We start from the raw sequence: 25,032 nt of genomic DNA, 5'->3' as shown, positions 1-25,032 counted from the left end.
AAATGCAATTTTTGTTTGATTCCAGGTTTCTTAGCAGTGGTGGATGCCTCCACCCTCGGCGAGTTCCGGATGTACGCAATTCCTTGGCAAATGTCCGCCGGTTGTCAATTATCCGGCTTCTTGGGTGTGCTCAGTTCGGAACTGTCAGTCTACACTCTGGCCGTAATCACTCTCGAACGCAATTACGCCATCACTCACGCTATGCATCTGAACAAAAGGCTTTCTCTAAAACACGCCGGTTATATAATGATCTGCGGTTGGAGCTTCGCCATCGTCATGGGCCTCCTCCCCTTGTTCAGCGTCTCCGATTACCGCAAATTCGCCGTTTGTCTCCCTTTTGAAACCAAAGATGCAGCCAGCTTGACCTACGTCGTGTTCCTCATGTTCATCAACGGAGTCGCGTTTTTGATCCTGATGGGCTGCTATCTCAAAATGTATTGTGCGATTCGGGGCTCCCAAGCCTGGAACTCGAACGATTCGAGAATCGCGAAACGCATGGCGTTGTTAGTTTTCACGGATTTTTTGTGTTGGTCCCCTATTGCGTTTTTCTCACTGACGGCTGCTTTCGGTTTGCAGTTAATCTCCCTCGAACAAGCCAAAGTGTTCACTGTGTTTGTTTTACCGTTGAATTCGTGTTGCAACCCTTTCTTGTACGCAATTCTGACAAAACAGTTCAAAAAGGATTGTGTTATGATTTGTAAAGCGATTGAAGAAAGTCGGGTGACGAGAGGAATCGGTCGCTGTAGACACAGTTCTAACTTTAGTAATAGACAAACTCCGGCGAATACTAACAGTTTAGCGGATCGGTCATCACGTGAGAAACAGGACCACGTGCCCACGTGTACTTGTAATGTTAAGTTGCTAGGCGAGAGAAGTGCCCCTCCTCAAAGGACTGACCGAAAGACCAGAACCCGCGAGTGGCTTTTGAGTAAGGCTCGATGGTTGTTATGTGTGAGGCGACAGCCGAGGCACCGACCGAGGTCCGATCAATATACCTACCAAATCGCTGAAATCCAACAAAAGCAACACAAGAGGGCCTCTTCCGTCTCCTCCAGCGAGAATTTCAGTTCGAGTCGGTCCGACTCCTGGCGCCACAACCACCACTGCGGCATCCCGCTCCGACTATTGGACCCCAAACGGAGAGCTTCTTCATGGCTCGTGACCCGGAAAACTTCGCAAGACTCAAACTTGTCGAGTTCGAGGAACGATTCCTCCGGCTCTGCTACCACTGCTAGCACTAGTACTTGGCGGATGTCGCGCTCGAGCGCCTCGAGTGAGCCAAACAGGATTAGGGCTAAACCCAGACTGACAAGACAGAGTGCCATACAGGACGAGGGGGATTTACCGGGGTCCCCCGGAAGACTCACTGTGCGCTTCCTGACGACCATTCCGTCAGCTGCTGAGACTAGTATGCAGATGGAGGACGAGCAGCCGGCCATTTTGGTGAGTCCGTCCAAGGAGCGTGAAGGCCCTTTGTATGCCATTTTGCACTCGCAGCCGGTGACCCCCGCCAGGAGACAGAGTATTGTGACGCTGCACCCGCCGGAGACGATTCATAATTCTAGTCAGCCCAGTGAAGCAGGGCCTTCCAGATAATAATCATTAGTACCTAGGTTTACCAAAATGGGGCGCTCTGAGTTTTGATAGGACAATAGTGGAATTTTTTCAAGACTCGGAGCGTGTTGCTACCAAAATATACCTATTTTAGCTATAAATGTTTTGTATTTATTGATTTATACGTAAGATTAAGACAGAATGCGTGATATGTTTAGGTTAAGGCGGAATTAATAACAATAAGTGATAATTTATAACGCAAAAGTATATTATATAAATATAAAATGTTATTTACACAAAGACGTTCCATGTTAAATATAGGAAGTATGAAATTAAACTATTCCATACTGTTATTATATTATTACTACATTGTTGTATACAAATCTACCTCCTAATTTCATACAAAGACTTAATAAAATATACACTTAACTAAGTATCTACTAACTGCATTTTACATCAAGGACATCGAGAAATTAATTGGTGGCAATCCTCAAGCACACTCTGGACACTTAACATTAGAATTGCTAATATGGTTAAAAATATAGCTGCTCAATAAGTTTTTTCATTTCAGATGCATAAATTAATTACTTCACTCCTCAGTAATGATTTTTGAACTGTTAAGGAATATTTAATCAACCATATTTTATTAAAAAAGCAATGGTAAGTAAGAAACCCAAACCTGTTACTTTACAGCAATACATGTAAAATACTCCCAAAACGTAGTTCAGGACTGTTGTAATCTGACCTGTAGTTAAATAACGTTAAAAAACTCAAACGAATCGTTAATCAATCAATGTCTGAGCATTCTTCATACCTAAGTAAAAATAATCATGACCAAGGTGAACCGATTTGTAAAAGGGATTAATGTGGTCAAAGTAGGTAAATGCAATTAGCAACGCTTAAAAAAGGCAGTGTATTAAAGGCACTTATCAATGTCATGTGTGTGTGTGTGAATTAGCTGCCATTTTTGTTATCATTTAAAAGAAAGTTATCGTTAAAAAAGCTATACAAGTGGCTTTTTGCCTCACAAAAAACATGACTGGAATTGGTAATAAGTCAAAATGAAAACGAATTTGGCAAAATATAGCAGCTAAAAATAAATGGATAGGTATGCCTTCTCTTGCAGTATTTTTGCAGTAAATTGCCACCATTCAACTCCCCAACACATGCAGATTTGACGAAATTACACACAACCTCCAAAAAAAAAATTTATTGCATACTTTGCGCGAATAATGAATGTATTTATGAATACGCTACGAAGCATTAAGCCCCGTGATTAGCGCATTATTTAATCTCTTCAAATAACCCGTTATTAAAGATCTGAGTCGGAGGAACACAATGATAAAAATACTATGTATGTACAAAAAACTCGCTGCATTTCTCCATAGGAACTGTGTCTAAAAATATGAAAGCCCGCGTAAGAAAGTAATTTCGTGGTATTCTCGAAGAATATTTATTGACTGAGTTCAGTCGAAAATTTCTCGATGTCCAGTTTCAGGTTTCTGGGAAATTTACATTAAAATGAGGGTCTAGATGGCAGCCGACCCGCGGATCTAGATACTGACAAAGGTACTGAATTTTTATTTATATCAACGTTCTCTGTATCACTTTTGCTAAGGATTAAGTCTCTGGTTCGTTTGAACTCTTCGAATTTCTTATTGAGGAGGTTGAGTTCTGATTTTGTGGTCGATTCCGGGATAGGATCTTCGATGTTATCCTCGTCGACTTCCTGGAAAACGATCGTTTCGGACGTTTTGTTAATGATTGATTGGAATTACCTGTATTTCTGAGAACGTTACAGGCTGTGTACGGTACCTTGAAGAGCCCCCTCTTCTCTTCTTGGGCACCACCCGCCGATGGAGTCTCGACATGGGTTCCGGGTACACCGTATCCATCGCTACGAAAATTGATTTGAATCAGGCGCGCACTTTACAAGTTTCTAAGTGCTAGACAGGTGTATTTTTAAAACGCAGCGTCGGTGCCCTAATTATTAATCGCAGCAAATTTAATGAAAATATTTTTTGGCCCGATTCGAAGAAACGGAAAACTTGTTGACTTCAAACAATTTAAAAATGATTTATTAAAAGCTCTTCAAGACAAAAACAAATTTTTGGCGTTTGTTTACTTTCAATTAAGTTTTGGTAAAAATAAATTGCCACACTGGCACAAACGTAAGTCAATGAGTTCTGGTGGATTAGTAAACAAATTATCGCGAAATTACGACTATTGGAGTTATTCAACTTGTGTGGAAATCACCACATATTGAACGCAATAAGTTGTTCACCTAAAACTAAAACAAATGTTTACATGTTCTTAATCCATTTATTTTTAAATTCGTCAAACGTGAGTCAATGTTTTGTCCTACTTCTTCGATAATATCGTAAAAAAATTCTATCGGAATTAATAATCACCGACGCGACACTTATTACCGAAAATAAACTCACATTGTGTTGGCGAAGACAACGAAGGCATTATTCCCTCAATGTCACAGCACTTTTCACAACGACGAGTTATTAAATGCAGTTTACCACGCACAGCTGTTTAATTTTCGGTGTTTCAGTGCTACGATATAAAGGTTTATAAGAATTTCAGCTAATTTTAAACACGGAACGTTCACTGAAGTGGCGCTCGTGTACTTTTCAGCCCACGTGAATTTCAGTAGTGCGCGAAATATGATTGCGAATCTACAATATTCATGAAAAATCCCATACTTTCGCCGACGGCGACGTAACACTGCACCTCACACACGTCATCTATTGAGATATTATGCAAAAAGGGAAAGGGGGAAAGGTTAAAACGCAACCGTTTACTTATCCAGTTTATTCATCATCACACATATAATTGTGTACAACTAACTTAAATAACAAAATTGTAGGTAAAACACCTAAACAAGACAGTTCGTGGCACTTGATTTATAAAGAAATTCTACTCGTGAAGTCGTAAGTTTTGTGATAAACTTGCACTTGAAAAGCTTGGAATGAATTAGCTGTTACATAAGGCCTCTTAAGTTAAGTATGCCGGTCACCAACTCCTCTCACTCGCATAATTAACAATAAATAATTAAAATAAATGACAGCTCGTTTGAGTAAGGCATCATAATACTCTTGGAGGGATCTTAAGATATCGTCCATTGCAAAACAGCAGTGTCTTTGCCTCCTATTGACACTAATCTCGTATCATCGTGTAAGAAGTTTACGGCCATTACGTGACTGCTATGACCCCCATAAGTGTGACACAACGACTGGAAAAATATTTCTCACATAAAATAACAAATACTGAAAAATTTACTCACCCGAGGTTGAGAAGCCGGATAACTGTATAATTTTACTTTACCAAAATCATCAGCACTTGCTAATAATTTCCTATCATGACTACGATCACAGAAATTCACATCAGTACCATCAGCATTCTCCGGCCAAATTCCTATGGTACTAAACGTTATGGTACAATTATTGGTGGCCCAATCCACGTCACGCATGACCCCTGTTTGAGGTATTTGGCGACAAGTGGTAGCATTCCCTAAAATTCACTTGTAAATTATTAATTTTTAAAAATCTGTTACTTACAATACAAAAGTTCATAATCGCCTGAATTAGTTCTAAGCGTTTGATTGTCAGTCGACCAATCAATGTGAGTAACAAAACTCGAATGTCCCTAAAAACACAAAATTAAACAAATTCTAACGGTACTACAACCTCTACCATTGCTTTCCCACGGGTTGATTTACAACCCTGATAGCATGTCAAGGAAACAATTGAACATCAATCGATAAAACCGAAAAGTACTCACCATACACCGCCCCACTCTGTTGTATTTTTGTCCATCTTCGGACACTTGGTAGATATAAATATTGTTATCACGTGACCCTAAGGCGACCATATTACCATCAGGCGAACACTGGATCACTTGTATGGGTTCAGCACCATCAGTGTGACTTTCCAGAATTTCCCGGGTTTGTACGTCGAAAATCATCCATCTCCCAGTGACACACCCAACTATAACCGTCGTACCATCGACCGAAAAGGCCAAACTTTGAGCTTGTTCCTGGAAAAATTAGTCAGGAGAGTCCCTTACGAAAAAAAATCACAAACCCCAATATCTTTGCTCCAGAGAATGCTATGCGAGAGAGCATCCCACACTTGCAAAACTTTGTCATAACCCGAAGTTGCGAATTGTTGGACACTTGGGTGCGACGCAAGAGCCACAAGTTCATCAGTGTGGCCCAAAATGATTGGTTGAAAACCCAATTCGACTGTTCCTGTCAAAATACAGTTTCTGGTAGTACCTACAATGAGTTGTGAGCCGCATCCTTCAGACACGACCCGAATTCCCCCAAAATGACCCTCGATCTGTGTTTCTCCCACTTTCTGTAAACTCGGATCGAAGAGCACAATCCGACCGTCTTTTCCACCACCAGTGACCACACTTCCATCCTTTAGAACACAAATGGAGAAAATCGGGCCTTCGTGCACATTCTTGATAAATTTCCAAATCGTGTTGGTACCCCTGCCCCAGATTTCCAAATTTCCGTTCGAATCCCCGGTCATCGTTTCCCCCGTCTGCAGAAACGCCACACACGTGACATATTTCGGCTTATCACGTGTCTCGAAAATCCCCATTCTTTTGTAGAGAGTACCACCGACGTCCAGCGACCAGAACGCAATGTGCGACTTGCCACAAGTCACAATAATGTTCCGGTCTAGCGGATGGAATTCAGCGGCAACAATGGTGTCAACTGAACACTGGAATTTGATGAGGTAATGATAGGTTGCGAGTAATGAGTGTGAGTACCTTCGTTTCCGTGATTTTGTATCCATTGTCGCCCTTTTGCCAATCCCATATTGAAATAATGTGATCGGGGGCCTCGTCCACGGCGAGGAGAAGGGACCCCCCGTCTGCTTTGCTGAATGACAGACAACAAACGGACACGTCGAAGTCATTCATGCCGATTATGGCTTGAGTGTGGAGGGAAACGGAGTTCCAGACGCGGATGTGGGGCTAAAAGAGAACCACAATCACTTAAAGTTGAGTTAAAACTAAAAATTTTAAATAAATACCCTCGCATCTCGGCGGTCTGCCCCCGCGCACTGTCCAGTAGCAACCAGCATTTTATTCGGGTGAATTGCCAGACTTTTAACATCATCAGTGTGACCCAAATAATGTCTCTGACTCTGTTCCTCCACGTTGTACAATACGACCACTGCTGCCACAAAATATACCATTTCGCCAGTTGGTAGATAGTACAAATTTGAGCGACAATCCCGTCCTCGATACCCATAAACCCAATCCAATTTCAGTTTTTGAGAAGGTGCTGTTGATACTTTGGTAATTTCGTAGCTATCGCATAATTCGGATGGGACGTATAAGATAATGGGACGGCCTCGAAGGTACATTTTGACGGTTTTTTCGTCTTCATTAAACGTTGTTTCCTTTGTCCTGTTTGAACACACAACAAATAAATTCATAAAATCAAAAATTAAAGAAAAAAATTTATACCCTCGCATAGTTTATGAAATTTGGAAACCTTCACCTCCGAAAGTTAGGCGAAAACTAAAACTCTCGTGTTTTTGATACGATTGGGTGACCATGTATTACCGGAATACCGCATTATAACACGAAACACTATTGTTGCGAAGCTGCAATTTTTTATGTTTGTTGTTAATTTTGCATCTTCGTTGCACATCTATTTATAGATTATCGTCATAGTTTGTGTAAATAAGGGAGCAATTAAAAGCTGATAAGTGTTTTTGCCGCTTTGGCGTTAATAGATATGTGTTATCACAGTTGTTGATTAAAATTTAAACACAAAAACAAGATTTTGGAAAACCCGAAATTAGTAAATCATTCTCCTAAAACTAAATTTGGATGCCAGTTGCTGTTTTACTATCAGTAAATTAAAAATAATAATGATTGAAATACAATATTCACAAACATGGAAGGATTATTTGTGTTTAAAATTATAAAGAAACAAGAAGGAAGATGACACATTTCGGTAAAAAAAATGTAATGTGGGCTAGATTTTACGATGTCATACTTTACGTATTAGAGTCGCACGCTAAAATCCAATTTCTTCTCACGTGTAGCATATAATCTGCATATTTTCCATCAATGAATCAATACCACCCACAATAGTGACTGTGATAAGTGATAATACGAGGTCAAATTGATTTTTCACTACGACAGCTACGAAAATAATGAAGAAATGATAGTCTCTGAGTAAAAAGTTAAAAAGCTTCAAAAAGTATGTAAATGAAAGTGTAGGAAACCGTTCAATTATAGTAAATAATTTTTTTGAAAATATATAAACTAGTTATGCTGCCACATAATTTTCTATAGTCTCTGACACAGCAAGGTAAAACTTCTTAATCATTATTTCACATAAAAATACAAATCATCCAATGAGATTTTTTAATCATTTTCATGTACCTCTTAACTAAATTACTAGGTACTCGAAAGCACAATGAACAAAATTTACTCAGAATTGTTAAAAATTAATTTCATGTTAGCTTCTCTATCATGTAAATATTTTAACCGTTATTGTTTACTTATTATTTTATAAATTGTGAAGCAATAACATTGGCAAATATGTATTAAATTGTCTTCCACTCATATAGGTTACATTTTAGTGATAATTTCTTCATTTGATTTAACAGAATGATAAAATAAAAATCGTAATTCTAGAAATAATTGTTTTTAGGTAAAATCACAAGATAAAAATATTGCTCAAGCAAATCATCCACAAGTTTGTTAATAATAAATTTTCGTACTTGATTAAAAAATTAATACGTATTAGCATGTATGTACCTGAGATGATCCTTATGATGATGTAACAGTTATTTTTATTTAAGTGGGGAATTAGCTAATAAGTAAAACATCAAATAAATCTTCCCACAAATCACACTCCCACAACACAATGAAACAAATTTTTTATCAACTATTAGTGTTCCTATTAGGTACTAAAAATTGTTAAATGTTGGTGATTAGACTTGTTATTTCCGTCACCCACTTAACAAGGAACAACTTCAACAACTTCTTAAAAAACAAAAACAAAAAGAAACAAAAACATACCCATGCTTGTAATTTTGTGCGGGATAACTGTTAGCCCTTGTATTGTAAAGGTTTAAAAAAGATTTTGCAGAAAACCTAAAAAACAAACGAAAAAACGCAAAACAAACAAAAAATTAGCCCAAATCCTCCGTCTTTACGTACTTTGAGTGCATCCCAGAGGGCGAGATGGCGTTATTTTGGTGAAAATCCCCCGTCGAGCTCCACCTCTTGTGGAGGTTCCCATTTCCCACCGGACTGGGACTATTGGATGGGGGTTTTTTGACAGCGGGGAGTGGAGTCGCTCTCGGTGACGGTGACGGCACTGGTGAAACACTACTCGAACTATGACTGTCACTATGCAGACTGCCGGTTGATTGATAATGCACTGCTCTTCTCTGTGGTAAAGACGAGCCGTAACTCCTGCGGCTCACCTCCAAGGATGTGGTTTTGTTGGCGTAATTATGGGAACGCAAACGGACGACGTCTTTAGTACTACCGTTGCGAAGAGGTGACGACACGGCCTGATGGTTTATTTTTGTACCTTCTAATTGACTGACACGACGGAGGGCTTCGGCTAGGGTCGCTTTTAAACACATTAATTCATCGGATTGTTCAAGAACTTTGCGTTCGAGGTCCGCCAGTCTCCCAGCGACCCCACGGCTTTCTGCCTCCAGCATTTCATCTAGAAAAAAATACAGATTACTAAAAAAAAGATTCAAAACTTACTGTAAACTTTGACAATTTGCATATTATTTTCTAAAGCCGTTTTGTATAAACTCATTTTCGTTTTTTATTTAGTCTAATTGAATTGGTGATACAAATAAGGTGTTGTTCTCAAAAACCGCATATTTAGCCAATGTAATGTAAACTAATCATCAGAAATGCGTAATGATAATATAAAAGGTCGTGATCTGGTTCATATTTGGTGTAAATCTAAATACAATAAAAATAATTGAAATTTTTTAATTCGTTTGTGATGCAACGATCCGATGAGACCTGTATTGTTGGTTGCCTGATATTAAAATAAAACAATTTTATTGAAATAAAATTAAAAGTTTTAGGTGAAATACATGTGAAATACCAACAATGTCAATGGCCCAAACGATAGAAGAGTTGTTTATGTCCTTTTTAATATTCCGGGTTAAACAATAAAATTTTTAGCTTGATTTTTATTATGTATTAACTTATTTCATAAAAATTATGTCTGAAAACCTGTTTTTCGCGAAAATTACTTTTTATACACCGCAAATTCATCCATCCTTGAAGATAAGAATAACATATTTCACACATTTTCTTTAAAAAACAACCAGTTAAATACTATCTTCTCTTGAAGCAGAAACAGTGAATTTATTGTTTAAATAGCAGTCCTAAAAATGAATGTTTAATAACAAACGTTGCTTATAAAGTAATTATCCATTTTCTGACATTTATTTTTTTCTCAACGTCACTTTCATCCAACCCCTGTTTCTGCAACAAAAGTGTAGCAGCAATTAAATGTAAAAAATTAATTTCAAACCCCAAACTGATTCACAAGTATCATCCAAGTGAAGTAAATCGTTTTCTCACATAAAACTCGAAAACGAGGTTAAATATCTCATTATAAATAAATTTACATGTTATTTGATGAAATTTATAAGCTGTGAAAAACATACCTACATTAAATGTCTGTTAATTTTTTTATTATCTCGTTAATCACTTCAGACTAATTCATTTCGCTCAAGTGAATTAATTATTAATTAATAAAAACGTACCTACATTATTTACTGTACTACGTTTAATGAATATTATTCGTTTTGGTCCATTTCATGATAAATTAGAAGGGAAGTGATCAAAATAGCAAAATATTTTTCAATAAATGAATAAGAGTGGATAAATAAGCAGAAAATTATGTAATAAAGCAATCACTTTTTATTTATAGTCAGTCATTTATAACAATTTTCATAAAAACATAATTGCCACTCCTATTCATCATTTGTGTTCTTTAGACCATTAGACTGTTATGAAGCACCTTTAAACTTAAATATTTTCTAAATTTAATTAATTTTTGACTTGCATTCTGAGGCCACAGTAAAGTATAATAAATGTAATTATTTATTTTTCCAACCGCATCACGGAAGGGTGCGAGCACTACTTTGAATAATAATTAAAAGAATGACATCATTCTTATAAAAAAATCCAGATGAGGCAGTTACATAATCATTAAACGATTAAAAGTGAAACTAAACGCGAATTAATTTAACAATACGAGGCCACTCACTGAAAACTATTTCTTTAATTTGTCGTAATTGTTTGACAATTCCAAACGTACAACGCAAACAATAAAAAGTAATTAAAACCAATCTAATTTGTGTGTTTTGATTATCGCAGGCTGTTATTGTACTATAAAGTTTCATGATGGCCTAATTTCGATAAGAAAAATACACACAATGCGTCCAGTTTCAACCTTTTCCTTAAGATTTTATTCTTGGGAACTGAGCGGAAATAGTCAACTGTAAATGGCGCAATTTTGTAGCGCAATATAATAATTATAGATACAAAAATCATGACAGTTAAGATTTTATATTTACGTTAACTGTTATGGCTTAATTTGCATATCGAGGTATTTCTCGAGTTTCTGCGTTGGAGATCGGAATTATTGACAATTGTGTCCATTAAAGCACCCAAACAAGTGTAATTTACATTTTCAAAGTTAGCGACAATAATACTTGACGTGAACAAAATTAGATGAAACCTGGTTTATGCTTATTTTGTCTGATTCATTTTCATATTTTTTGACATTTCCCGGTCAGTGAACCCGCTACCAACTTTGAAAAAAAATCAAACAAGTATTATATACCCATTATTTAACTTACGCCAGGCATTGTATGTGTCGTTAAAATTCGGACTTTCGACAATCTCGAGACTTCGATTGACCGAATCTTCGGATTTCGACAAATCATCAGCACTGAACTCCCCATCAGTCATTTTCATTAAAATTCACTTTTACTTTGTTGCAAATTGGCCACAATTGGCATAATTAATCACAACCATTTGTGACAAATGGATTTGGTTCGAGCACATTCCGTTGCAAATAGTTTAATTGGTCGTTTAGCCACCTTTCACATTAATTATCGCCAAGAATGGACAAAATTGTGCTTTTCTCGGTGACAGCAGCACAACACACTGTATGTAAACACACCGAATTGATCCGAAGCTCGGGCGCCGCGCCGCTTTAATGAGATGAAAATCAATAAAAAGCTGTCGCTGTGGATAAATTGTCAGAGACTTCCTTGTCAAAGTTATAATTTCTTTGTGTTTAAAACTGATGCAAGTGGGCTTTTTGTTTGATCTGCGGAAGGCCGAGCTATGAGCCATGAATCCGGTGCTAGAAAAAGCGATTGTGTGCCTACGCCACCATCGATCAATTCTTGCTAGTGAAAAATAAATGGGAGAAATGCAAGGACGATCAAGGATACAAACACTGACCCGATCTACATATGAAAGTTATTAGCACCCACTTGAGGAAAATTCAAGCGATTGTTAATGCAAATAAAACATCCGGATTTGGTTAATTAATTTAGCGGCTGTGAGAATATCATTCCTTTTTTTGCTCATTAGTATAATTACGATTTGTGTCACTTATTAGAAGCATGAAAGTGTTAACACCGACGAAACACAAGCAGAACATTTTTACATTTATCTAATAAATGAGAAAGTCATGTCAATTGTACACAATTATCAAATTTCGCTTATTATGTAATTAACAGCAACTTACAATTAGATACAATTCCAAATACGTCCGAAATGTCACTCTCAACTTACCCACTTACTTTGTAATTCTTTCAATTAACAACTATTTCACTAATTAATGTCTCAACTAATTGCAGAAGTGGAACAAAACTGATCTGTAAGCACGTCGAAGGATTTGTAGGTGTAGATGACTTTCTTTAATATTTACCAACTTTTTTAAATCTGTAAATATTGCGAGATTTTATGTAACCAAGGTTCTAACCATTTGGTAAATATCTAATTGTAAAAGTAAAAAAGTCAAGTGGTTGCAGTACATGATTCGTTTATTTAAAAAATAAGACACCAGACAATGGAGTCAAAATATCCGTTGTAAAAAAATAAAGCGTGTGAATATAAACAATAATGTTGTGGAAGATATATCGCATTGTTGATGAAAGAATAAATCAAGTTGTTCCCATTTTCTATAGTTTAAAACGATGCTATTTTCTGCAACATTATAAGAGTTGTACCCTAAAACTGCTCAAAACAAGAAAAAGTCAATATTTCAGTGAGCCTTGAAGTAAAAAAAAAGAATTTTTCATGTGTGGGTTTTGTATTTTACTAAGAAAAGTTAAACAGCAATTTAAAAATAATAAATTCTTGATTATGATTCTGTTAGCAAAATGATTGAAAATAAACAATTTAAAACTCAATAACTTTTTGATTTCATTTCTTCCTATTCATTTATCCATTAATAAATACAAAAATTAATAAACATTCAAAATACAAATGAGGTGGGTAAATAATTTTTTTATACTTTTGCGAAAAAAAAACAACAAAATTAAGTAGATTTAACTTATAATTAACTTCTACAACGTGATTTCAGTTGAAATTGGTTATCTTTGGCTGTAAGTAAATATAACAATGGTGTTTCAACCTTTCAACACATATTTTTAATAAATAAATTCAGTTAACCAACAACTTATAAAATGCATAGTCGAGAACATGAATTTTGACTTCAGACCTGTACTTAAATAAGTTAGAACTTTGGAGGAATAGGAGGTAAACTTAGTAAACATACTAAAAGTCACCAATCGTTGTGGTAAGCGGGGAGCGCAGGGGAGCACCAAAAGAGTCCCGTTTTATGTTTTTTCGCTTATATCCACAAAACGATGCATGTTACAAAAAAAATGGTTATATATAAAATGAAAGTTTATAAAATTTTCTTCAAGACATTTTTTGGGGCTTTTTGTATCTCGAATTGCTTTTGCGATACTCGCTAACAAACATTGTACTCTCTAGAAAACTAATAATGAATAACGTAAGAATTGTTGTAAAAGTTGGAAGCGTCGTGATTGGGCCGTTTAAGGTCGGCCATTATAATAATACCAAAAAACCAATCACTTTATCTTTTTGGATTCATTCAAAAATTGAATGCAGTGATATGATTGGTCCGTTTGGGGCGGCCATATATTAATGTAAGAAGCCAATCTCTTTAAACTTTAAATTCATTGAAAAATGTTGCGAAATTGTTAGTTTCGCATTTGAATTTATTCATTAAGGTAATACCAATTTTTAATGAAAATGTTATGTGTGTGCTCTTTGCACTTCCTACTGTGGCTTGTGAGTATTTTGAATTTGTGACCATTGTGAATTGTGACAGAGAATTTGTAGGTGGTACCCTTTATTACCTTTCATTGTTCTTTATTGGGAAATAATAGTAATAGAAATAGGAACATTAGTGTTTTACCCATCATTAACAAGGACACGGAAATGAAAATTGTCTTTAAATTAGAAAATTTCTATCCAAGAAGTGAAATGTAACCTCACTTTCTTGAGAATTGGAAGCATCTGCAAGGAGGTAGGTGTGTATGGGGCTTTGTACGAAGACTGTTTTCTACAAGCCCCAGAGGCCTAATGTGCAATTTGGAATCTTCAACCAATATTTCATCACTTTTGCTGTAAACTTGGGATTTAAGTAACATGATGCAGTGAGACAAAAAAAGCTTGATTTATTTTTTTAAGTACCCGAAATTTGCCAGTTAATACCTCAAAAACTATTTCAGATACAAAGAAAACCAAAATTCATCTTGAAGAAAATTTTATAAGATTCAATTACGTACCTACATTTTAACCTTTTTTTTTCGAAATAACCAAAAAAACTGCAGCCTCTTCCTCTTGGTGTCTTCCTTTACACCAAGGAGGACTTTTAGTATGTTTACCTTCTAACTAGTCCAAACACAGCCCTGAAGTCAAAAATTCTGTTCCCAATCATGAGTTTATTGATTGGGCTGTAAGCCTATTAAAATACAAACAAATAGGTAAATAACAATTATTCAATTTCAGTTTTTAAATTGAGTAACAAAGTAATTATACCATACATAAGAAAATAACAAACATTTACTATTGTACCAATAAATTTCATTTAACAATACTTCATTACGTGTACCTACTTATCCACAACCACGTTAATATGCGCTTCAACAATTGCCAATTATTTTGATAATTTTGAAATTGGAATAGGAATTGATTACGACAAATATAATAAATAATATGTACACTCATTTTTGTTTTAGACCACAGTATTATAAAATGTGATACTTTTGTGCAAATATTTATTCAAACGGTGACACTTGCATTAAAAAGTCAAGGTTTAACACTATCACGCAAACCCATCGAATAGGTACTAGGTCATGAGTATCAAATAAGGCCGAACTATTTTCACCATTAGCACCGAATACTAATGGTTTATAACAATATCACGTACCAAAAATAACCCTTTCACGATTCATTCCGCTTTGATAAAAATCTCATTTCATAAGAGACTTTCTTGATGTTTTCCGGAAAGATTCGTGCCGAACAAACATTAAATTTTTATAAAAACATGTACTTAGATACAAAATTGGGTTAAGTAAGGTTTTTTCACAAAATGAACGAGTGATTGGATATAACAATTTTCCCCGTTTGCTTTGTAACACATAAATTAACTACAACGGTACTTTGACACCTTATCAAGTTTGTAATTCAGAAACAGAGAAACGAGTGATTGCTGGTAAATCACTGTCAATATTCAATATTTATCTAATAATTACTTATTAATCGCTACCTAAATCGTATAATTAAATAGCCAAAGCAAGAATTTTATTTTTAACTATAGTTGTTTATTACGTCAGGCAAGCCTGTATTTGTCTAGAAAATTAATGAGCAAATATTTCTTATGACCTTAACATACCTTTCAGGTATTATTTATTGACAATAGGTTTCTTGTTAAACTTAACTTGGAGTTAGTCTGGACAAGAAATACGTCAAAAAAGTTGGTGTATTCTTAATTGCAAAAAATACATTCAAAATCATTTGATTTTCCGATGAATTCAAAAGCAATTAGGCCGCGGTTTTCAAAACAAAGTCCAATTGAGTTGGCAACCGAATTTTGTTTGGAAAATACAGCCTACTTTTGAATACATCGGAAAATCAATTAAATTGGACTGTAACTAATTACTAATTAGGAAGTAATTCATTTTGAGGATAAATACACCATTATTATCGATGTTGAATAGAAACACGCACTCACTAATTTTAATTAAAAATAACCATACTGTGAATATTGACAAGATAACTGAAGTTAATACGGTACAAAATTACTGAAACGTGTTTGTAAATTCCTGCTCTCGCAGGAATTCATTTCAGTCAGTAAAATTTCAAACACTTTCTATTATGTCAGGATTTGATCGCTATTATGCAAATTTTTAGGAAAACAAGACGCTTATGTCACTCTTCCTACGTGATCAGGATTTCGTGTGCAATTTTAACAGTGTTAACCTTGAATGTAAGCATCTTCGATTATGAAAAACGCACACACGAATAAATTTGCATATAGTTAAAAAAAACCTACGGGAAATTTCTATATTAATTTCTAGGTTCATTGCTTTGGTGGTGGGTGGTGTCAACATTGCAAATATGTATTTCGCTAATAAATTGGGTTATTGAAGTCAGTGACATTTTCTACTTACGATTTTCCACTGAAGACTCCATGGAGTCGCCGTTTAGATGCATTGTCTTTGTTTTTGAAGTCACTGTAGCTCATAGACGATAAGCATCGTTTGACAAACCTGCAAAACAAACTTTTCCTCAGTTAACTTCTTACAGGTCGTTAAGTTTTGATGGCAAATTACGTACAAAAGTAGCAGTTTTCTGCCGAGTGGTGCTTGATGTAATTAGATAATTTTAATCACTAAAAGGAGGCATTATGATAATTAGAAGGACTTAGTATTATCATTTATCATGATAATCGCTCACATAAAATTTCTTGTTTATGCAATTCAAGCTAAAACATTAGCTACCTATATGTTCAAAAGGTAGGAATTCTTTGACGATGTGGTAATTTGCGGTAAAGGCGCATTGAATTTCGTATTTTAAGAAATTTTTGACAAACCCGGCTTACCTATTGTAGAAACAAATTTAACGAGTTTATTAACTATACCACTATACGTCATGTCTAAAAAATAGTATGTATCAGATTTTGATAAAACTTGTAATCAATAACAAAACAATAGATATTAGGTATAATTTACTCTGATTATCATCGATAAGTTAAAAATAGATATTCCTTTAAAAACTTCACAAATCAAAAACGTGATGAAGACATTAATTTTTTTAATACGTGTTTATTTCATAGATTTACAAACATACTAAAAATTAGGGATTTTAAAAATTGGCAATAAATAAAATAGCTATTTATGTATCAAGTAAGCAAAATAGGGTTTTAGGAGACGAATCGCAATTAATGACGAGGCGACGTAGGAGCCAATTTACAAATTTTACACTATTTGATTTTTGAGTAAAGACGTCATCGACTTTTGTAAAATCGAAATCCCTAATTTCTGTTAGCCAATTCGATAGATCTTTTAATTGCCGACATGACAACACCAAAATATTAAATATTACATAAAGTTTTCGAAAAAAAATCACCAGAAAAGTAAAATGATATCAACAAAAAAACAAATATACAACTTTAAAACAGGTTGAAAACTTTGTACTCTTTAAAAAGAAAATTGACCTGTTCGAGTATTTGTCAAAACAAAATATTTCCAGTTTTAATAAAGAAGATTATTCCATAATTTTGATAAATACGTATATTTATTTTAATCAAATTAATAAATTTTATTTGCTGCTTTTATTGCTGCATAAAATTGTAAAAAGCAGTGAAACAACTTTTCATTCAATAATCATTAACTCGTACAACTGCCTTCACTGCAACAACCTCATTGTCTAGAAATTGCAAACAAAATCACAAGTATCTGAAACAAATACTGAGATCTCTATTACAGAGAAATGTTTCATCAATATTCATCGAAAATGTAAAAGTGCAAAAAATCTATTCACTCTCTCGATAAATAAACAAGTTGGAACATATCAGGTGTTATAACAGGAATATGAAATGAGGAAATGTCTTGTTTAAAAAAGTTGAATTTATAAAAAAAGTTAAAAAATATACATCTTAACTGGTTTTCGCAATTCCTTGAAAAATAATTCAACTTTCGGTAAATCAAGACCAAAGAATGATTTATTTAACGACTTCCTCATTTCCTACACTCTTTGTTTCTTCATAAATAAAATTGTGAGAGAATCACAAATGAACTTTAGAGACGTCATGTAATTAAAACAATTATAAACTTATCAATTTATAAAATAAATGTTGGTCCCAGCAAGATTTACTAAAAGAACTCGAAAAAGCATGTGATATTTTGTTTGGAGATAAATGAACCATTGAAAATGAAGTCGGTGTTTTTGTGAGTAAAAATAAAGTCATTAAATTGCAAAAAAGCCGAAAATTAATGTGTGAGCATTCCGGTGTACAATTTTGAACTTTTAGAACAAGAAGTAAATTTGCTTTAAACATCAATTAGGTTCAAATAAAAACATTGAAACGGTTGTCTGGTTTCATTCGCTGAAAATAAAAGTGTACCAATTTACATTTACGTAATTTTTTTCTAATTATCAAAAATAATCGGTGGGGTCACTTCCTGCCTAACCGTCCCCTGTCTGCCAACACCTGTCTGTCATTTCCGGTGAGGGTTTAAAAAAACGTTAGAGGGTTGAGTTGCCGATGAAATCAAGGTTAGGGCAAGCCCCCATTTAATAAAATTATTAATAATTGGGTCAAGCATTCCGTGGTGTCCTTTTGCCGACTTAAAAGGTATTGCAAAGTTGCATGACTCATCCAGATCAACAAATAGCAGGCCATTGTCTTCTGGTTTCAACGAGCAAAACCGCACACTCTTGTATTTCAGTCATTCGGTCTGCAATTCTTTTTAAGTACAAAATTAAAAAGAAAAATCGATCCATGACGTTCAAGGCTTATTATCCAATCAAGCGTTGATGGTTCAATAATACACCACAAGAAAAATCCGTTCCCACGACATACTGAAAGCAACATAAAACGGGAAAGTTGAAACTGCATTGTCTCTAATGGCAGTGGTATCGATTGCTCGCCAAATAATCGATTTTCACTCACGGAGAAAAGCAGATGCCGAAGAAGTGCTGTGAACGGATGTGACGTCCCTTTGTTTGCTTTATGGGAAGATGACCATGAAGGAAATGGCTGCCATATCAGCACTTTCCCATTATTTCGTTAAACAATAGATGCGGCCTCTATGAATTACAAATGTGAAGTAATTAGAATCAATGGACCAGCAGCTATAGAATTTCCGGTAGTAGGTACCATGACTAGAAATTGTACAAACAGGATCTTTCAATACCGAAACCTTTGACCTCAGCGCAGAACTGGAAATACCACTAATGCTGATTAAAAGTATCAAAATTCCGTATTTATCGTTCATCGGATCATGCTTTTCGACTGGTGAGAAATTCAGGACAGACGAATTAAACAAAAATTTAGCCTTGAATCTCACGAATCCACAAGAAAAATTGGTCCATTTATGGAAGTGAAATTTGAAATTCTTAACGAAAAATACACAGCGAGGATACGAAACATTAATTATATCTTTTTGGCAAACAGTTGTTTTTAAAAATAAAAAATAAACTGTCTTATTAACCCTATGTTGCAATTTCTCATTGGTTACGCTACCACATACCTAAAAAATCTAAAAGAGGTATGACAAATATCTACTTGGAAAAATCGCCGGTGAGTAATTTCCTTTCACTTATTTCCAAAGCTCAAATAAGGATTAGTACTATTTTATTTCAAAAATTGGTTAGCTAGAACAAAAGTTTTAAATTACAGGACAACTCTGATGGCTTAATTCTAAATTGGTGTTTTTAAATTTGTCCAAATTCGTACACAATTATTTTTACTGAAATTATTCAAAAATTATCAATTTTAGGATTGATATTTTTTAACTATGTTTTAAGCAAGGGCTTCTTCAACTAAAATAAGACCATGGGCGCCGACTACATGAGTGCAGCGGGGCGGATCGAAATTTTTTAATGGGTGCAGGGCACCCATCGAAATTTTTCAATGGGTGCAGGGCACCCATTGAAAAATGAAAATAATGTAAGTACACTTGCTTACGGTAAAAAATAATAGTAATAACTATTAATAATATTTGGAATTTCGTATTTATTCTATTTTTTTAGTAACGTTACATTCTTTCAAATCACTTTTAATGTCAAAGATGTCATAAATTTTCTATTTTCCCCTTTGAGAAAATGGATTAAATTCATCGTTTATTTTATTCTGTTGTTTTCCGTTTTTCAAATTAATTCAAAATTAAGCTCTTTAGTGAAAAACTCCTTGAAAAAGGAAAAACTTCAAAACGACAATAGTTAAACTAGTTTATAGTTAAACTTTTTACTAAACAAAAAAATTTCTTAAATTTTTTGATGATTTTTGAAATATTGTACCTCTATGAAAAATGGTCGTATTTAGATTTAAAAAATCCATTTTAAAGCTTCAAGTTTTTAGTCTGGAAATCTTTTGGCAAAAAATTTTCTGAGCTACGATTATTACGTCCTGAGAAATAGCGCGAGAAAAAAATGTATTTTTGTTATTCTTTTTTTTTTGGTCCACGGACACGAAATTTTTTATTAATTAAATCAATACATGAGCCGGATAGCTTATTCAATTGTTCATTCTCCTTTAATTTGCATTTTTTATGTTTTCTTTACGTCGATTTGTCGCTGAGACTTTTAATGAAAAAGGATCTTTTTGTCTTTGATATCTCAGCAACCAATGACCGCAAAGAGAATGTAAGGAGTTTCAAAAACTGGAATAAATTTTTACGATTTTTTGAAAAAAAATTACTTGCAACATTGATTTAAAGAAAACAGTACTTTTTTGTTGTTGTAGTAAATCTACGGAGTATTCATGAATATTGATGGGGAGACTAATATCTCATTAGGTTTTTTTATACCCTAAGGTACGCCCAATAGCCCTAAACTGTTTTCTCCGGAATTGTTTCTGAACATTGTGTAATCTTCATCAAAATGAAAAAGCAGTAGTTTTTTTTCACCTTTTTCTACAATTTTGCATGTTAACTTTGAAAAATAATATTCAAAAAAATTTAAAAACAATTTTTGATCTTTTTAAAATGTAAAAAATCAAAAACCAATACTGACTAATATTTGAGTCCATTTAGCTTTTGCATACCCTATAATTTTGCTCATCTCAAATTAATTGCATTAATGATAAGTTGATACCCCCCAAGTTCTTTTCAGCACTAGATTTACGAACATTCATTAAAAAAGTATTTTTTTAATTGTTTCATTTTTTTTTTTTCAAAAACAGGAGTGTTATTCTCCAAAACTCAACAATTTGTAGCATTTTGCAACTTTGAACATGTACTATTTTCTTTAGCATATGTTATTTATTGATTTTTTTCGTTTGTACTAAGTATACAAAAAATTATATTGTTTTTAAATTTTCTAAATATTAAATACAATAAATTCAGCAAACATAGGGAAGAAGAAATTGTTTTTCGCATACTATAAGTGCAGAATGGATTTTTAATACACAACTCTGTAAATCGCAAACAATTTCGTGAGGGTAACAAACGGAAGAAGAGTGAAGAATGCCAGAAGGCTATTTAAACTTGATGGCAACTTTCCTAGTTAATGAAGTGTTTGCATTTACCGTTTCACCAAAACAAAACTTAATTCAAATCGAGTGGTTCTGTAGAAACTGCATGCTAAATTATGCCTACATGCCTATTACACATTTCCACATAAAATTACAGTCATATGTGACCTCCATACGGGTCGATTGACCATCATGGTGATAACCAGATCATGGACACTTGACCCATCTGGTCGCAAAATTCGCTACAATTCGATTTAGAAACTTAGAAAGGATACTTGATATTGTCATTTTGCCACGGGTGGTCATCAACATTCACTCGCCTTTCTTCTAGGATTATCGATAGAAGTGTATCGAAAGGAAACGTTGCGTTGCCGAAATGTGGTAAATACTAATATACCATACGGCATCCGAGTGGTTTTGTTGGTTCACATCCGTAAGAACAAACTTGTGATGGTATGCATACTGATCCACCTGTATTGACCGTAAAGCCAATGAACTGTGTGATTGCTGCGGTACCATCTGACAATCGCACTTTGAACACCGTTTATATCCTCGTATAACTATCGGATATTTATGTTTCATGGATTGGGAATGGACGTCGACAATAAAGCGTGATGGATCTGTTGTTGATGCGAACCCAGACAATGGAAATGGTCGTAACCATGCGGATTTTATTTATTCGCAACAATTTTTGAACAAAAATATAAAAAGATGCGGGTAATTTTTAAGTCGGAACTAGGTAGGTGTAACAGTCGAAAAAATAAAATTAATGGCAAGGTTATTTGACAACAAGTCTTATCAGTTTCGCTCAAGGTCCCCACTGTTATTGTTTATAATCTTTGTAAATTATTAAATCAGAATGCTTCACGTTCTAATTTACTAGAGACAGCCTCCACAAATTATTTAATTTTTTCCTTCGTTTTTTGTGTTGCTGGAAAGTACGTAAAAGGCAGTTTAAAATTTACCAACGCTGTAATTTAACATCCGCGCATGTAAAACAAGTAGAAAGCGAAATATTGGCAGAATTATTCAAATCAAGATGCGTTGCAACTATAATTAATTGACATTTTTTACCAAAACCAAAACTCTCTTATTTTACAAACCCACAAACGAAGTCGTGCGAAGTAAAACATTTGGTTTGAATTGAACATCGCGGAAATAGAATTCCTCTTATTATTCATTATGTAAGTGGTGATTTACGGAGTTTTAACACGATAATAGCAGCAGAGTTTAATAGAAACAAACAAAAAAATTCAGCGTGGGTGAATGATTGGCGCTATCGCCAGCAGATCGTATAACAATAGATATTTATGAGCCATATGTAGGATAAAGCTATTTTACAGAATTATATAGAAAATTATGTAATTTGAAAATTTAATTTTTTCCTGAAACAATTAAGTTTTTCTAATGTTACCTATTCTGGCTCAGTATATTAAACGTGTAAGCCTCACCCTAAACTAATGCTTAATAGGTAAACAGTTTTCTTTAAAAAAATATAAATATAAAAAAGCTTTAAAAAGTGTATCAGAACAAAGAAAAATTTAATTAAAAAAATAGTTGACTAGTGTAATTAAAAGTAATTGTTGGTCACAGTTATCAATGAATAAGGAATTTTGAACCGATGCCATAAAGGCACACGTGGCTCGTTAAGATAATTGTACAAAAGTACAAGACGCCAAAATACCAGCCAAATAAAATTTAAAAAACTATCTAAATCGTGCAATTCCGATTCTGAGATAAACGCAACTGGTCATTATCACGTGCGCACTTAAAATATTTTTAACTAAATTAGCATTTACAAAAATTGGCACAATCAAGAAGAAAAATGCTTTATTGTACAAAAACCCATAAATTAGTTTGGTGTATTACCCAGATTGCTTCCATAAATTGATGACCAGATAAGAGATAACACAGAAATGACGACAAAACACGACTGAGACAAAAACTGATAACCGGCAAAACCCACTCAACATTCACAACACAAAACTAAACTTGCTAGCTGGGGTCCCCACAGCACGGTCTAAAGTCAGGTGAATGTGTCTCCCACTACCACATTTACCTGGCCATCTATCTCTATCTAACGCACATAGATGAAGATTGATATTGAGAAGAATGCAAGCAAGGTATTTGCATACTTTTGACTTCGTGCAAATCGACGCGACGGCCAAACAATATTTCAAATAAGAAAGTTTTCGTTATCAGAATCCTTTAATTTTTTTTGAATGTAATGACTTGCACACTCCTAAAATGGGCTGTAGAGGTGGTGTAGTTTTGAGATAATTGGGTCCGAGTGTAGGTTTTATATTTATCTAAATGCCAAATAGACCTAAATGGTTGTAGCAACCTTAATAAATAAATAATGTTGTAATAATTAGTGTAATATTTTATTGACATTATTACTGTAAACAAATTAAGTAATTAATGTTATGACACGAGTTTATTTCTTTTTTCGACTTTCTTTTGTGAAATTTTTAGGTGTATCAGACGGTTTTTTCGTTCACAGTGCAGGAAATGAGAGTTTGGGAAAGGAAATTTTGAGTAGATATGGATTTAAATTAGTTTTATATCAGTAAAATAGCAAGTTTTTATAGGTTCTCTACGTAATCCACTATAAATACGTATATAATTTAGTGATTGCAAGTTATCAATGAAAATGAAAAAAATAAACAAATAAAATGTCCCAATGATAGGTATATGTATAATTTTTTTATATTGATAGCCCAATTAAAATATTCCGTATCTAAAGAAATATTTGTAGAGCCTAAAGAAACTATTTTGTTGAAAATAATTTTTTTTAAGATTTTTTCGGATACTTATACAAACTAATTAATTAAAAAACAATACATTTTACAATACGTATATAGCGTTGCCTCATCATCTAATAAGAGAACTAAACAAACGTAAAGTACTTCATACATCGTTAAATATTTAGCTGGGCTAGAAACATGAAAAAGTATTGCTGGTTGCATATAATCCAGGTATTATACAGGTTATTCACAAGAGGGTTATTTCTAAAAAAAATTGCCACAACCCATCATACATATTGCCACAATTTCTTGATTTCAAATTTTTAAAATAATTATAACTGAATCCACGATATCTGTTATTAGTCTTATCTCTTTGACATTAAAGCGAAAAAATCAACTCTGAAAAGATGCGACATGTTTTGTTATCATTTACCAACCCACTAGGTGCATGTTTAGAAGCCGATGATAGACACTTCAAACACCTTTTACATTAACTTAACTTGTTATTTGTGCATTTTGATTAAATATAGGTGATCTGACATTTCTGGCAAATCTATCCAATTTACTTTGATTGTAATTAAAAAAAATAATACAGGGTGATTCACGAGGAATAATGAGCCTGACCAAACTTTCGATGCAACCAAAATTACACCTTCATAGGTCAGGTAGATTTTAAAGATTTTTTGTAATAAATCATAACGAGCACACAATTTGTCCGTTTTGACATTAAAAAATAATGAAAAACAGAAGTAATTGAATAACAAACACAATAATGGGTATTTAAAATACGAATTACGGAAGGCACTCATTCAAGTTTCATCCAGCGGTACCCTTCGCCTGGATAATTTAATAGGAACCCAGTTTTCTCAAAACTAACTTCGTGTTAGAAGATGCTCTTTCTTTCGGGGTATCATTGGGAATCACACAGGAAGCAAGAGA

At 34.2% G+C, this 25,032-nt stretch overlaps 3 protein-coding genes across 8 annotated transcripts in view; 1 reads left to right on the top strand and 2 right to left on the bottom strand.

Annotated features, from left to right (window-relative positions):
- The window catches only part of LOC123005433 (lutropin-choriogonadotropic hormone receptor), a 76,612-nt gene extending 74,691 nt beyond the window's left edge, over positions 1-1,921 (top strand). For 2 of the 3 annotated variants that reach the window (XM_044399182.1, XM_044399179.1), the window contains one exon: positions 26-1,921. In XM_044399182.1, coding sequence (XP_044255117.1) covers positions 26-1,596 — 1,571 coding nt within the window. In that variant the 3' untranslated portion in view covers positions 1,597-1,921. The remainder of the gene's footprint in view (positions 1-25) is intronic. The other variant, XM_044399180.1, reaches the window with a different exon arrangement.
- LOC123005439 lies at positions 1,799-4,239 on the bottom strand. The gene is made up of 3 exons (XM_044399194.1): positions 3,999-4,239; positions 3,333-3,451; positions 1,799-3,283 (listed from the first exon to the last, which is right to left on the bottom strand). Exons 1-3 carry the CDS (start codon positions 4,024-4,026, stop codon positions 3,071-3,073), a joined length of 360 nt encoding a protein of 119 aa, XP_044255129.1. The 5' UTR covers positions 4,027-4,239; the 3' UTR covers positions 1,799-3,070.
- A 120-nt stretch (positions 4,240-4,359) lies between these two features.
- Positions 4,360-23,369, bottom strand: LOC123005435 (echinoderm microtubule-associated protein-like 2). Of its 4 annotated transcripts, none has more exons than XM_044399185.1 (11): positions 23,216-23,369; positions 16,320-16,418; positions 8,764-9,283; positions 8,623-8,697; positions 6,612-6,990; positions 6,346-6,552; positions 5,646-6,296; positions 5,344-5,598; positions 5,121-5,208; positions 4,847-5,073; positions 4,360-4,795 (listed from the first exon to the last, which is right to left on the bottom strand). In XM_044399185.1, the coding sequence occupies exons 2-11, from the start codon at positions 16,360-16,362 to the stop codon at positions 4,670-4,672; spliced, it is 2,571 nt and encodes an 856-aa protein (XP_044255120.1). In that variant the 5' UTR covers positions 16,363-16,418; positions 23,216-23,369; the 3' UTR covers positions 4,360-4,669. The 4 variants fall into 4 exon arrangements, with proteins under 4 accessions (XP_044255120.1, XP_044255121.1, XP_044255119.1 ...); XM_044399186.1 differs by having other exon boundaries at positions 16,320-16,430; positions 23,216-23,362; XM_044399184.1 differs by lacking the exons at positions 16,320-16,418; positions 23,216-23,369 and adding an exon at positions 11,454-11,678.
- Between the last annotated feature and the right edge of the window lie 1,663 nt (positions 23,370-25,032).

Source organism: Tribolium madens, unplaced genomic scaffold (genome assembly GCF_015345945.1).
Source record: "Tribolium madens isolate multiple individuals breed KSU strain unplaced genomic scaffold, Tmad_KSU_1.1 Scaffold_20;HRSCAF=117;Tcas5.2_LG4, whole genome shotgun sequence".
Lineage (NCBI taxonomy): Eukaryota > Metazoa > Arthropoda > Insecta > Coleoptera > Tenebrionidae > Tribolium > Tribolium madens.
Note: the sequence above shows the minus strand (reverse complement) of the source record. Positions and strands in the feature narration are given on the sequence as shown.